General features: G+C 41.9%; 1 protein-coding gene across 3 annotated transcripts in view; it reads left to right on the top strand.

The window, feature by feature from the left end:
• RNASEH2B (ribonuclease H2 subunit B) overlaps positions 1–13,068 on the top strand; it is a 56,946-nt gene extending 43,878 nt beyond the window's left edge. For 2 of the 3 annotated variants that reach the window (XM_040448354.1, XM_040448352.1), the window contains exons 6-11: positions 352–416; positions 1,999–2,104; positions 4,695–4,776; positions 6,351–6,393; positions 10,829–10,909; positions 12,619–13,068. In XM_040448354.1, coding sequence (XP_040304288.1) covers positions 352–416; positions 1,999–2,104; positions 4,695–4,776; positions 6,351–6,393; positions 10,829–10,909; positions 12,619–12,726 — 485 coding nt within the window. In that variant the 3' untranslated portion in view covers positions 12,727–13,068. The remainder of the gene's footprint in view (positions 1–351; positions 417–1,998; positions 2,105–4,694; positions 4,777–6,350; positions 6,394–10,828; positions 10,910–12,618) is intronic. The other variant, XM_040448353.1, reaches the window with a different exon arrangement.
• The last annotated feature ends 835 nt before the right edge of the window (positions 13,069–13,903 follow it).

Here is a 13,903-nt window from a genome sequence, read left to right as displayed (position 1 = left end):
ACGTTTAGTTAACATCTATTGTCTCCTATAGGTGCAATAAAAAGACAAGAAAGAAATTTCTCTTTGGGATGAGAACTATTAGTATAATTTGATGATTTTCTTAAATTCCCATTCATTTAACGGTTGGATGAAACCTGAGTCACCCAAGTTCTGGCTTGGGATGATTTTTTAACTTCTCAAGTATGTTCTCAGGCTTAGAGATTGACTTTTTTAAGAATATAAACCGTTACAAAACATTTTTAAATTATTGTGGATGTTACATACATATCTTGTATACGATACAACCTTATGAGTCTATTTTTTTTGCTTAATCCACGCTTCTGTTTTGTTTTGTTTTTCTCCTTAATCCAGAAATAGACAAAAAGAAATATTACAAGTACAGCAAGGAGAAGACGCTAAAGTGGCTGGAAAAAAAGGTAGAGTACGCCTCCAGTACCTTACAGCAGAAAAAGTTTTAATGCTCCTTTTAAAAAATATTTACAGAAGGAGGTAAGTGTGAATCTAAAGGGCCATGTTGTTTATCCAGCTAAAATACAGAAACTGTATAGAGATACCCAAATACTCTTCATCCTCCCTAACTCATGTATCTCTGGGTTTAGCTCCATGTTTTCCTTTGACCTGCATCCCCATTTCCCATGATCCTCACCCCTGAATGAAAGAAGTTCCCACCATTTGGTGATGGATATTTGAGTCTTACAAGCCAGATAATACCAGGAGTGACACGCACTTACTGCTTTCAGTCCCTGTCTCAGAGGTTGCTCACACAGCGAGGCAGGGGGCTGAGGCAGACGGGATTCAGGCCTAGGGGAAGTGTGTTTCACCTTCAGCATCCGGATGCTGGAGGGAACTTAGTGATCCTAACATCCCAGCACTAATCTCAGGTCTGGGGCAATGGTTTTCACATAGATTCTGTGGGTCACAACCAGTATTTCTCTTGAATGGAATGGGATTGGGGTAGGATGGGATGGGATAGGATAGGATAGGATGTATTAAAATGTAGCACAGAGTAAGGGCAAGTATTAACTATGGTTCTATGAAGCATATATATGTGTTGAAGTACTGGGTTGCTGGGTATTGCTTACTGTAGGTGTAGTAGAAACAAACTCCTTTGAAAGCCACTGGTCTAAGAATATTGTGGACTTTCATACTGATTAAGAATCTCACCAGTCTATGTCTACTGATGACAGAGTTTTTCAAGTTCAGTATAGTACTGATTCTGAAGATTCTCTTCTGTCTTGTATGTGGAAAACACACTTGTCGTACCATGTTACTGGGCACACGGGGAACCCAGAAACATGGAAGTGAACCTTGCAGAATTAATCAGGCTCCTACTATACAAAATAGTGGAAAGATTTTACAAGTGCCCCCATGGTTCAGTTTTCATTTGCATTAGTGGTAGGTGAAAAATAAGGGTGAGTGCTGAGCAGGGTCTCGGCATTTAGGTTTTGTTGTTAGCAAGTGATGATGATGTGAATCGCAAATTCACATGTATATTTATCAATTGTGTTTCTTTTCTTAAATTCCTAGGAAGTGGGATATTTATATGATTTATTCCATTTAGAAAAAAATTATTGCATATAAACTTTGTGCCAGGCTCTTTTCTAAAGGCTTTACATATATGAACTCATTTAAGCCTCACCACAATACTGTGCATTAGGTACTATTTTTGTCCCCATTAGATAGAGGCACAGAGAGGTTAAGTAAGTAGTCCATGGTCACAGAGCACAGCCAAGTAGCCTGACTCCGGAGGCAGTGCTCTCATACTGCGTAGGCATTTAGAGGTCCATGTTTTGACATCATCCCCAAATGCTGCCACTGTTGCTCAACTCCTGTCCAAATGTGCATCTCTCTCTCATCTTCTGGTATCTGGTCAAGACATTCCTAGGTCCTCAGTTACTTCTTCCTGGGTCTTAAATGGATCGAGGATCATCTGGAAGGTTGTGGATCTCTAAAGTTCCTTGGAAATACCCTGATGTTTCCCTTTTGGTTACTTTATAGGTTAATCAGATTGTGGCAGCCTTAAAAACCAATAATGTAAATGTCAGTGCCCGGGTACAGGCAACTTCATTTTTCTCTGGTGACCAGGCTTCCAGTGACAAGGAAGGTAAGGAAATCAGTTTTGTTAATATTATGTATTTATTTATTTATTTTTAATTTGTGAGAGAGAGAGAGAGAGAGAGAGAGAAAATGAGCATGAGTGGGGGAGGGGGCAGAAGAAGAGAGAGAGAATCTTAAGCAGGCTCCACACTCAGCATGGAGCCTGATGCAGGGCTCGATCTCAAGAATTATGAGATAATGATCTGAACCAAAATCAAGAGTCTGACACTCACCCAACTGAGCCACCCAGGCACCCCGGTAAATCACTTTATCAGAAATTACTTTTGCCTGGAGTAAGCTGCTGATTTACAAATGCCTGCCTTATGGTTTTAAAATCTTAATGTCCCAGAAGCTTCGCATTCGTGGCCATGTGTTCTCATAGATCTTGTGGCAGCGTGCACTTCGTTTCAGAACCAAGTGGTACTTCTACCATAGATCGCTGCCGTCACTAATCGATGCTTAAATAATTCCTTCGGCAAGTACTTATTTTGCAAAAACAGTAATGGCCCCCCTAACAACTCTGGCCGTCATTCGTTGAGATCATGTTGTGTGCCAAGCCCTTGGCTCATTTGCCAGTATACACACAGTATCCCAGCTAACACTCCCCTTAAGCCTCACTTTACAGTGAGAGTCTGGAGGCTGCACCCAAAGCCACACAGCCAGTAAGTGGTGAAGCCGAGCCTGCCTGACTCTGGGGCCCACACGCTTCCCCTTTCCGTCATACTGCTGTGTGTCCCTAGGCTTCCAACGGGCTGCTTCTGTTTGCATCTTGGTCTCCAGAAGTGTATGTCCTACTATGGATCTTAATATTTTGATCTTCGATGGAAATTGATGCCCTTGGCAATTTTTTTCTTTTAGATTCTTAAGGTACATTCTTTTGCTTTTTCCAGTGTAGTGTCCCCTTATTTTTGTACGTATAGTTGAATAAAAACAGCTGTATAATACAATTAACATTCTCAACTGTGGGACAGAAATTATTCTGGGGACGCCCAGGTGGCTCAGTCGGTTAAGCGTCCCGTTCTGGATTTCAGCTCAGGTCACGATCTCACGGTTCATGAGACGGAGCCCCGCGTCAGGCTCCGTGCTGACAACGCAAAACCTGCTTGGTTTTGCCCCTCCCCTGCACTCACTCTCTCTCAAAATAAATAAATAAACATTAAAAAAGAAAAAAACTTATTCTGAGTTTAAACTCCAATTCAGTGTTCCCCTGTTCTAGACAGGCATACCACTCCAAAGCATCAGAATTTCATCATTAAAAAAATTAAAACTGGGGCGCCTGGGTGGCGCAGTCGGTTCAGCGTCCGACTTCAGCCAGGTCACGATCTCGCGGTCCGGGAGTTCGAGCCCCGCGTCGGGCTCTGGGCTGATGGCTCAGAGCCCGGAGCCTGTTTCCGATTCTGTGTCTCCCTCTCTCTCTGCCCCTCCCCCGTTCATGCTCTGTCTCTCTCTGTCCCAAAAAAATAAATAAACGTTAAAAAAAAAAAAATTAAAAAAAAAATTAAAACTAGGACCAGGGATCTGTTTGTGATTGAAGGTAATTCAGGCAGTCCTTGATTTGCAGAAATCTACCTTAAAACACCTTACACATGTAGATGTTAGCAGGCTCCAGGCATTCAGGAAATGGTGGACAGCTCTGCTGAGCTGAGTTTACTGAGTTTACCAGCTATCGCTGGTTTTGACTGGCTTTAACAAAGGAGAGAAGGGATTGAGTCAAATGGATGGATGGACCCCAGATTTTTTTTTTTTAAGTAGGAGAAGGGATGTTAGACATTATTTAGATAGACCTCATTTTAAAAGTGAAGACTCATGGTATCAGAGAAGGAGATGACTTATCCAGTGTCACCCATCATAGCTAGTAGACTTCTGTCTCTGAATTCAGTTGGGCGTCTGACTTCGGCTCAGGTAACGATCTCGCGGTCCATGAGTTCAAGCCCCGTGTCGGGCCGTGTGCAGACAGTTTGGAGCCTGGAGCCTGCTTTGGATTCTGTGTCTCCCTCTCTCTCTCTCTCTCTCTCTCTCTCTCTCTGTCCCTCCCCACTTGTGCTCTATCTCTGTCTCTCTTTCAAAAGTAAAATAAACATTTAAAAAATAATAAAAAGAAAAAGATGATGAAAAAGATCTGCCCCTCTTTGTTATGCCTAATTTTTCTACCTTGAAGTCACAGCATTCACATACCACAGACCATAGCGACTATTAAAATATATAAAAACAGGGGCGCCTGGGTGGCTCAGTTGGTTGAGTGTCCGACTTCGGCTCAGGTCATGATCTCACAGTCCGTGAGTTCGAGCCCTGTGCCGGTCTCTGTGCTGACAGCTCGGAGCCTGGAGCCTGCTTCGGATTCTGCGTGTCTCTCTCTCTGACCCTTCCCCGCTCGTGCTCTGTCTCTCTCTGTCTCAAAAATAAATAAATGTTAAGAAAAAAAAAATTTTGTTTTTTAAATAAAAAAAGAACAAATGACGAAACTGAGGCTGTGAGCTTAAATGAGTCTCTAAGGCCAGCTAGAGCCAGAATTTTAACTCTGGTCAATTTGGTTGTAAAACTATCATAATTGTTACTAATTTTTTTTTTCCTTTCACTCTCCATTCTGTTTCTTTCAGAGGATTATATTTGTTATGCCCATGGTCTGGTATCTGATTACATCCCTAGAGAACTCAGTGACGACCTGTGTAAATATTTAAAGTAAGTATCATTCCTCTAAAGTCGTAATTGGGAAGTACCTCGGCGCTTCCTGGTCTCCCAGCAGTAGGTCCTTTATGGCTCATCACATCACATCACGATTTTTGATAAGAGAGTATTCTCGACTTACCTCCTGGACCGTGTGGTTTGAAGGTAATTTTTAGTGGACACTGGTGGACTGGAACAAATTGATTTGGTGGATACTGATTGCGGAAACTTGTGAATGTTAGGACTGGATTTTTGGATTGGTATGATTTTAGAGGGTAAACAGTATTAAAGTTGATCCCCGGTTACACTTAACTAATTTGGTTCTTTGTGATGATTTTAAGAGAAATAAAGGTTAGAAGGAAAGAAGAGATGGCATGTGGAATATTCTTGAAAGCTACATGTAAAGGCTTTGTACCATATTTGCCGTCATTGGATACTCACCAAATACCTTCATTTTGCCCAGCACTTGAAGCTGAAAGGATGAAACACAATCTGTGTCAGAGGGCAGAAAACAGGTTTAAGAAGGACCTGATTTGTGTTATGTCCTTCATAAAGATATTTAATATACTATAAAGACTTTACCTTAGGCTGAAAAGAATGTTTATTTTCTAGATTTTAGCGACTATTGTTAAGATTTTATGGGTGTGATAATAGCTTTCCCTGATTCTTCTAGTAGCTTTCTCCTTTGATACATAAACATAAAGCGACTTCTTAACAGATGCATAGTTGCTGTTTTTAGCAAATTACTTAGGTCCTACTTTAAAAAAAAAAAAACAGTAGTGGGGGCGCCTGGGTGGCTCAGTCGGTTAGGCATCCACCCAACTCTTGGTTTCAGCTCTGGTCACGATCTCATGCATCGGGCTCTGTGCTGTGGCACAGAGTCTGCTTGGGATTCTCTCTCTCTCTCCCTCGCTCTCTGCCCCTCCCCAACTCACGCTGTCGCCATCTCTCTCAAAAATAAACTTAAAAAAAAAAAAAACAAAAACAGTGGGAACTGGTTTCTAGTGTAGTTAAAGTGCTTGCAAAGCCTGCTTTCAATCAATAACCCTATCTTTCTGTTTAATATTCCCCTGGGTTTCTCAGTGCCTGTTTGTCTCATTGGAGACCTATGTCTCTGTACTCCCATTATTTTTTAGATTCTTTTCTTTACCCTGAAGTGTTTGAAGATTTGGGGAGAAAGATAGGTCAATTAAACTTCTCTTTAATTGAAGAAAAGTAAAGTTCGTGTGACTTTTTGTCAACAATTAAAATAATTTTCAATTTCATATATGTGCTGCATTCGTTGTTTTTGAAGAAAAAAAATCCTACAATGCCAGAATGCAAATTTCTAGAGGCTAAAGCAAAGCAATTCCATTTCAACAATGAGTTCTAATTTTGTTTTTTAGTTCAGACAGTTTCACTACAAGGAAAATGAAGATTTCTTCATTTAGAGAAATTTCATTCCTTTCACTGAGGCAGTTGTACAGTCAGATACATGGAGGTGAAGCTATTCCATAAAAGTGGGACTTGTAAGTCCTAAGCTGGCCCAGACTCTCTGTTTGCTTGTCTATGAAAAACAATGACTATGATTCTTATTTTTCACTCCTTAGGCTTCCAGAACCTTCAGCTTCATTGCCAACCCCTCCATCAAAGGTAAGGAGCTGTGACTAAGCTATCTTTGGGGCACTTGGAAAAATATTTCATTTTTACCACATAAGTTTAGTTTGTTCTAGTACATTTGAAAGCTTTTTTTTTTTAAGTTTATTTATTTTGAGAGGGAGAGAGCACAAGCAGGGAGGGGCAGAGAGAGAGAGGGAGAGAGAGAATCCTAAGCAGGCTCTGAGCCATCAGTGCAGAGCCCGACATGGGGCTCAAACTCACAAACTGTGAGATGGTGACCTGAGCCGAGATAAGAGTCGGATGCTTAACGGACTAAGCCACCCAGGCACCCCCATTTTAAAGCTTTCTAAATCCACCTTGCATGGACTGATGTTGTATGGATTAAAGATTGTAATGAGCTGTCCATCGGTATTTTTTATTTTTGTAGATTTTACCTGAATGATAAAGTGCTGTGAAAACCAGATTAGAGTTGGTTTTAGCCAGATACCTACGTAAAAGTCTTAAAGATACGTGACGAAGTCTTCTTGAGTCAGCCAGATCCTGTAATTAACTTTATTAATCATCAGGAAGCCTCCATGTATAACTTAAACTCACTTTGCCAGATCTAATTGTTACTGGCACAGAGGTGAGCAGAGCATGATTTTTGTAACACAGAGAATCCTTTGAACAAAGATAGCCAAACTTTTTTTTTTCCTCCGCTTGAAATGATCAACGCAACTTTTGTGTTGCACAAAACCCTTCCTCTTCCAGCTGTTCTCCGACCGCCACCCACCGCTCCCCTGCTCCGTGGGCCGCAGCTTGTTTTTGTCTCCCAGATACAGAGAGTAGAGAAGGCAGCCATGAACCACACCTGATGGCACACTGTGGCATCCCTCAGTCCAGGCCTGATCTCAGACAAGCGAGCGCTGCTCAGAGACAGGGAAATAAACACATGCATCAGCTTGTCAGTGAGGCCATTCTCCTGCCAACAGAATAATGGATGCCCTGAGAATGTACACTGGACACGTCATGGATGTTAAAGCACTTTCTGTCTTCCCGGCCTTCACGATGGCCAACATACTCGGGGTCGTTTTTGTTTGTTTGTTTTTGTTTGTTTGTTTTGTATCATGTCCTGTTAAAGTGCATCAGGAGTAGCTATGGGACATTTTCAGCAGATCGTCCGAGGAGGGGCATCCTTTTCTCTGGAGGAATAGCACTGGGCAGAGGTCAGTTGCTAAGGTCATTCTAGGTCAGACCCACACTTCTTCCAGTCTGGTAGTTAATCTCTGACAGTAAGTAGCTCTAGGGGACAGAGACATGAATGCCTTCCTGTAACTAAGGAGATGGGCATATCCGTTTCTCTCTCATATCTCTCCTTCCAAAACCTAAGCATCTTTCTGTCTCCCAAATATCCGTCTTCCATAGTAACTTAGAGGTCATTCGTGAACAGATCGAAGCCTGTTCTTGAAGCTTTTGGCCTCTGATAGCATCCGGGGTAATGCATTTCATACGTTTGCTTTTAACCCGGTTTCCTATTTTCCTATTTTAATTTCCAAAATGTAAATCATTTGTGATGTCATTCATCATTTATGATTTAGATCGGAGGTCAGCAGACTTACTCTGCAAAGGCCAGAGAGTGAATACTTGAGGCTTCACGAAGCGGCTGGTTTCTGTCACAACTGCTCAGCCCTGCTGTGGTAGCACAGAGACAGCCACAGACGATTCATAAACGAAGGCGGGCGGCCGTGTTCCAGCCAAACTTCATTTATAAAAACAGGCGGCCGGCAGGGCTTGGCCTGCGGGCGGTTTGCCAAGCCCTGATTTAGATCTCCCAGTCCTGTTTCCCCTAAATCTCAGCCTCATCTCCTGGATTGTTTAGTTGCTTTTTGAGGTCTCCCGGTCTATTGTGTCTTCCTGGGGCTCCGGCGTGCAGAGTGTGAACTGCACTGGATGATGTACCACGGCTTAAACAGGCTTAGGGTAATGTCTTCTGCTAGCTTTCTTGTCTGCGTCCAGGATTTGATTGATTTTTACAGTAATAGAGTTGACCGTTTTCAGGAAATACGTTCCAGTGGCTATTAGGTATCTTTGTATCTGTCTGTAATGATGGCACGAAGCCTGTCATCCTTAATATGTTTCGCATTATTTTCTTACTATCACATGTTTGCCTGTAATGAAGCCCTGCTTCCACCCGTCGCCCCCTTCCATCCTTTGAATTTATCGCTGGCAGCTGGCAGAGCCGAATGCAGTCAGTAGGTTGGAGACGCCCCTGAGCTCCTTCTTGCAGCTCATTTGTAAGAATCAGACCATCCTAGCATGAATCCCTGTGGTACGCTTCTGTTTGCCCCCCTCTCTTTCCAGAACTGTACCCGCTTAGGCATACCCTTTGTTACTGTCTTTCTGAGCCCTTTTCTATTTCTTCTGAAACATCCCTCCAAACCTATAGTGATTTGGTCTTTTAAACAACAAACATTCAAGTGAGTGTAACAACTATGACTCTTTCAAGGGTATTCAACGTGAGCTGTGAATAACACTCAAGAAAATTCCAGGCAGAGCCTTCCACAATCAATTTCTGCTATTGTGAGCACTGACGACTGGTGTCTTGCTTAGCAGTGAGCCATTAAAACACCTGGACAAGTCAGTCATCTTACGAAACATTTTATATTTGTAAAGAAGCACTTTTCATCTTAACCTTTACCTTGAACATTTTTCATTTGACTTCCTTTTCAGTGAAAAGTAAATACACCCAAGGGTTTATAATGACATCTGTAGAACATTTTGCCACAGAGAAGGAAAGCAAACCACCTTATAACGTTAAGCTTTTTGCAGTTTGCATCAGAGCCTTCATCGTTATTCCCTGCGAGTTCCAGTCTCCTGGCTGAAGAGACTTTTCTAGTAAAAATATGGATCACCTAAATACCCCTTACTGATCTTAATTTAAGTAGAAACATGTATTCTTAAGTTCCTTGTATACATACTTTGCTGGTAGGTAGTTCATTCGTGATAAGCTAGTCTTTTTCTTTTGAAGGTTCCCTTCTTAGATTGTGGTGTGCCCAAGAGAAGGTTTTGCCTTATAGATTTCCAGGATGCCCCTGTTTTTTTTTTTTTTTGAGTGTCACATAATGTTATAGATTCCCAGGAGTGCGCCCCCCCTCCCCGCCCTTATTTAGAATGAAGTATTTGAAGACCTGTTGTTTTATCCCCTTGGGTTTCATTCATGTGCCAGGGTATCTTTTAGCCCTAGCCCTGCAGTTCTTTGTTTAGCAAAAGCTGGGATATGAAGAGGGAAGCCGGGAACAAATCTGCATTTCCCAGGGAAGAGTCACGTTAGATCTTGTCAACCCAGTGTCTCCACAAAGAACCCAAAGATCTATAGAAGACCAGGTTGTGGTCACTGTGCAGTTAGTTCTCTGCGTTAATCATCAAGACTTCCCTGCCCTATTGTGTGCCTTTTACATAGTAAATGTGTCACGATTCCTTCTGTAATGGGACCATTAAGGCCACAGTCTAGCTCTTGACAAGATTCTCCCATTCCTTGGTGCACGAGGCTCATGTGGATGGTGAAAATATGAGGTAGAGGTGGGCTTGGTTGCACCGGGCCTCATGGAAAGAGCACTTGTTAAGAAATGGAGATCCCAGCCCTTGTCCTCTGCTAGGTGGCCTTGATCATTTGTTTAGTCTCTCTGTGCTTCCTTCTGCTGGCTTCATGCTTTGCAGGGTTGTCCTTGTGTGGACAAACTGAGAGAGTTCAGTTGAAAGGAGGTAAGAACATGAAGCTATACAAAAATGGTAACAACAGAATCATGGTGTGCCTTCTTCCTCAGTGGACGTTACACCAGCCCAGATGGTGAATGCAGTGGGGGTTCTGGCTGGACCCCTTAAAGGAAATTCTTGTCTTTGACCCCCGTGCCTGCCTTCACCCCGTTAGACTGTCCTGGAAGTCAGCAGTCACCTAGATGCCTCCTGGTCCTGGTACATACAAAATATGTGATCAGTACCCCTAGACTGCCCAAGGGGCTGGGTCGTGGGCTCACCTGATCATATCCCCCCATCACCAAGGCTGCTTTTCAGAAGGGACATGTGGCTTCATTCCCCAGACAATTGGCGAAATGCAAAGTAAAGCCCTTTGCCGGGTCTCTTGTTCCATTTGGCCTTGATGTGGGTCCAGATTGGCCCTGTTGTTTTCTTAAAAATGGAGTGATGTGGGGCGCCTGGGTGGTGCAGTCGGTTAAGCGTCCGACTTCAACCAGGTCACGATCTCACGGTCTGTGAGTTCGAGCCCCGCGTCGGGCTCTGGGCTGATGGCTCAGAGCCTGGAGCCTGTTTCCGATTCTGTGTCTCCCTCTCTCTCTGCCCCTCGCCCATTCATGCTCTGTCTCTCTCTGTCCCAAAAATAAATAAACGTTGAAAAAAAAAATTAAAAAAAAAAAAAAATGGAGTGATGTGTCGAGGTGACATTTTATACCACTTTACTGCTCTAACATTGCAGAAAGTAAAGTTATCTGCTGAGCCTGTAGAAGCAAAAGAAGATTACACTAAGTTTAACAGGAAAGATTGGAAGACTGAAAAGGTATGTGTGTCCAGCTGTAGTGGCATATTCTTGGATCCCGGAGGTGATCCTGCATGAGGACACGTAGGAACAATTACATGCTTGATTGTGATTTTACAGTTTTAACCACGAAGAATTATTAACTTGCATTTCTGCAACTCAGTAATTCAAAATTGTGAATGACAATGGTTATGTCAAGTCAAGAAGACTTGTGAGGCACGAAGGCAATATGCTTAGCAAGAGTGTGCCTACCCTTTGCTCTATATTAAGAGTAGGGGGGCACAAAGAGAGGGGGCCTCCACAGGTCATTTTTTGTCAACTCTACTACCTGGAAGCTTCCCGGAACTTATGACGAGGACCATAATTACTAATATGAAATAGGGTACAAATAATTTTCTAATCTGTGTTTATCCTTTTCATTTGATTTTTTTAACAGCTTTAAGTTTTTCTGAGGATTAAATAATAGGAATTGTTTCTTCTTGTGATTTTCTCATTATTTTTATGCTTAAAAAGACCTTGCCCAATCCAAGAAAAATTAACTTCCATTTGGATTTTAACATTTAACCCCCCACCTTAGAGCTTAATGGTTTTTTTTATAATTTTTTTCTTTGATCTATACGTAATTCATCTGGGCATGTGACGTCAGGGGAAAATCCAGGTTGAGATCTGGCAAGACAGCTGGTCACCTCAATGGCTTCTGTAAGCAGGGCGGGTTTTGGCATTTTCTGTGAGAACTGCTTCTGCCCCACCCTTGGAACTGCTGCTTTCTGTCGTATCTGTTTGGGCACCGCCCCAGGGAAATGAGGGGCTGGACCCGGCTGTCTGTTAAAGACAGGGGATAACTTGTCTCGAAGAGACTGCCACTTTTCACCATCCCGTGAGAAAATAAGCCTTCTAAAATAGAAGTACAGAACGTGAGAAGCAAGGTTTCAGGGATCAGACACCGTGCCCTTAAAAGGTTCTCTGTCAATGACTATCTCACAGTTCACAGGGAGACACAGGAATTTTTTTCCTTCGCTGCTTCCCATCGCGTATGCTTCTGCTGAGAAGTTATGATGCACTGAAGGAAACTCGGCTACTATTTACCTCCTGTTAGTGCCCGTTCCAGGATGTGGCAACAAACCAAAACAAACCAAAACAAAACATACAGTGACCATAAAGAGATAGAAATTTAAAAGGCAGAGTCACTTGGAGTCAGCTTTTTGAAAAGTTCTTAGGTGGAGGAATCCCAGGGCAGTGGTCCTGCTGGTCCGGGATGCTCTGCAGTACAGGTTATCTTTTGAATATTATAGTGTTGGCCTTGGTTTCCCGGAGAGCCTATGAATAAACTCCAACAGTAAATTGTTGTGAATTATTCATCGTGCTGTAATACCAGGCTGTAATTCCTCCTCTGACAACCGCAGCCTATGTCAGTTCCTTTGTTGGTGTTATTGCACTGAAAACACCCTCCAGAATTATTCCCCTAAAGTAAACCATTGGTTGCAACATTCCTCTCCTTAGAAGGCGGCCGTTTTGCGTCCTGGTTCTTTTAACGTATTTTGTGTCTTAGGTCTGAATTCTGAATAGAAATCAGAACTTTAAAAAAAAAAAATTATCATTCCCTTATGAAGCACGTTACCAGCAAATACTTCTCTTAATGAACCTTGAGACATGCGTGGTCTTGTTTGATTTGCATGTATGATTCATAAACGTTACATTTGTAACAATTGTTCTCTTATTTTCCTTAACAGAAAAATAACAAAATGACCGCAGCACAGAAGGCTTTGGCTAAAGTTGACAAGAGTGGAATGAAAAGTATTGATTCCTTTTTCGCTGCAAAAAATAAAAAAAAAAATTGAAAAGACTTGAAACTTTGAAAATGAAATCTAGCAAAAAATAGTCGCCTTTTCCAGGTTCCGTTTTTGTCCTTCCTCCATGCCACTCTACCTCCTGACCCTTAATTACCACCTTTTGAAAAAATAAAACAAAAAAACTTTTTTAAAATGAGGGCAATTTTCAGAGTCGAACATTTCTTGGCATTTGATTTTTGTGTTTCTGAACAAAATATGGGAAAGTAATTGGGTAACTTCATGGCCTGTGGCCTTCAGAGTCTTGTCTGACATCATGAAAAGTCATCAAGTGAACAGAGCTGATCTGTAGCTAGCCTCACAGTTTCCTCAATAAACGAACATGTGACCATATTTGAGTGTATGCCTGTAATTTTGCACAACTTTGCCACATGGTACCTGTAGCAATCTGGTTTTCAGGGTACCAAGAGAATTCAGATAACAGCTGTCAGAAACTACTAGTTTGCTAAAAGCCTTTAGTTTTTGGTAAATCTTTTGTTTAACACTGTCTGTTTTATGAGTACCTGTTCTTTGCAGAAAATAGAGAAAAGTAAAATTAAAATTCGAATCTCCCACCTTGACATTGGCTGGAGATAATATGGCCTGTGTTTTTATAAGAATAATTTTTTAAGGAATCATAGTAGTAATTTTATAATCTTTTTCCTTGACAACATCATTTCGTGAGCATTTCCCAGGCTGCCAAAGTATTTTTCATAAATATGCTTTTTAAATGATGGTCATTTTAGGGGCGCCTGGGTGGCTCAGTCGGTTAAGCGGCCGACTTCGGCTCAGGTCACGATCTCGCCGTCCATGAGTTCGAGCCCCGCGTCGGGCTCTGTGCTGACAGCTCAGAGCCTGGAGCCTGTTTCAGATTCTGTGTCTCCCTCTCTCTGACCTTCCCCTGTTCATGCTCTGTCTCTCCCTGTCTCAAAAATAAATAAAACATTAAAAAAAATTTTTTTAAATGGTGGTCATTTTAAATTATTTGGATACTTGATTAGTTCATGACCATGACATTTAGATTACTTACACTGTTTCACTGTTTGAAGAATCACATTATAAGTAAATATTTGTCCAAGCCTTTATTTATTTTTTATTTTTTTAATGTTTATTTACTTATTTTTTTTTTAATTTTTTTTTCAACGTTTATTTATTTTTGGGACAGAGAGAGACAGAGCATGAACGGGGG

This window comes from Herpailurus yagouaroundi, unplaced genomic scaffold, assembly GCF_014898765.1.
Source record: "Herpailurus yagouaroundi ecotype Mexico unplaced genomic scaffold, PumYag 197, whole genome shotgun sequence".
NCBI lineage: Eukaryota > Metazoa > Chordata > Mammalia > Carnivora > Felidae > Herpailurus > Herpailurus yagouaroundi.
Note: the sequence above shows the minus strand (reverse complement) of the source record. Positions and strands in the feature narration are given on the sequence as shown.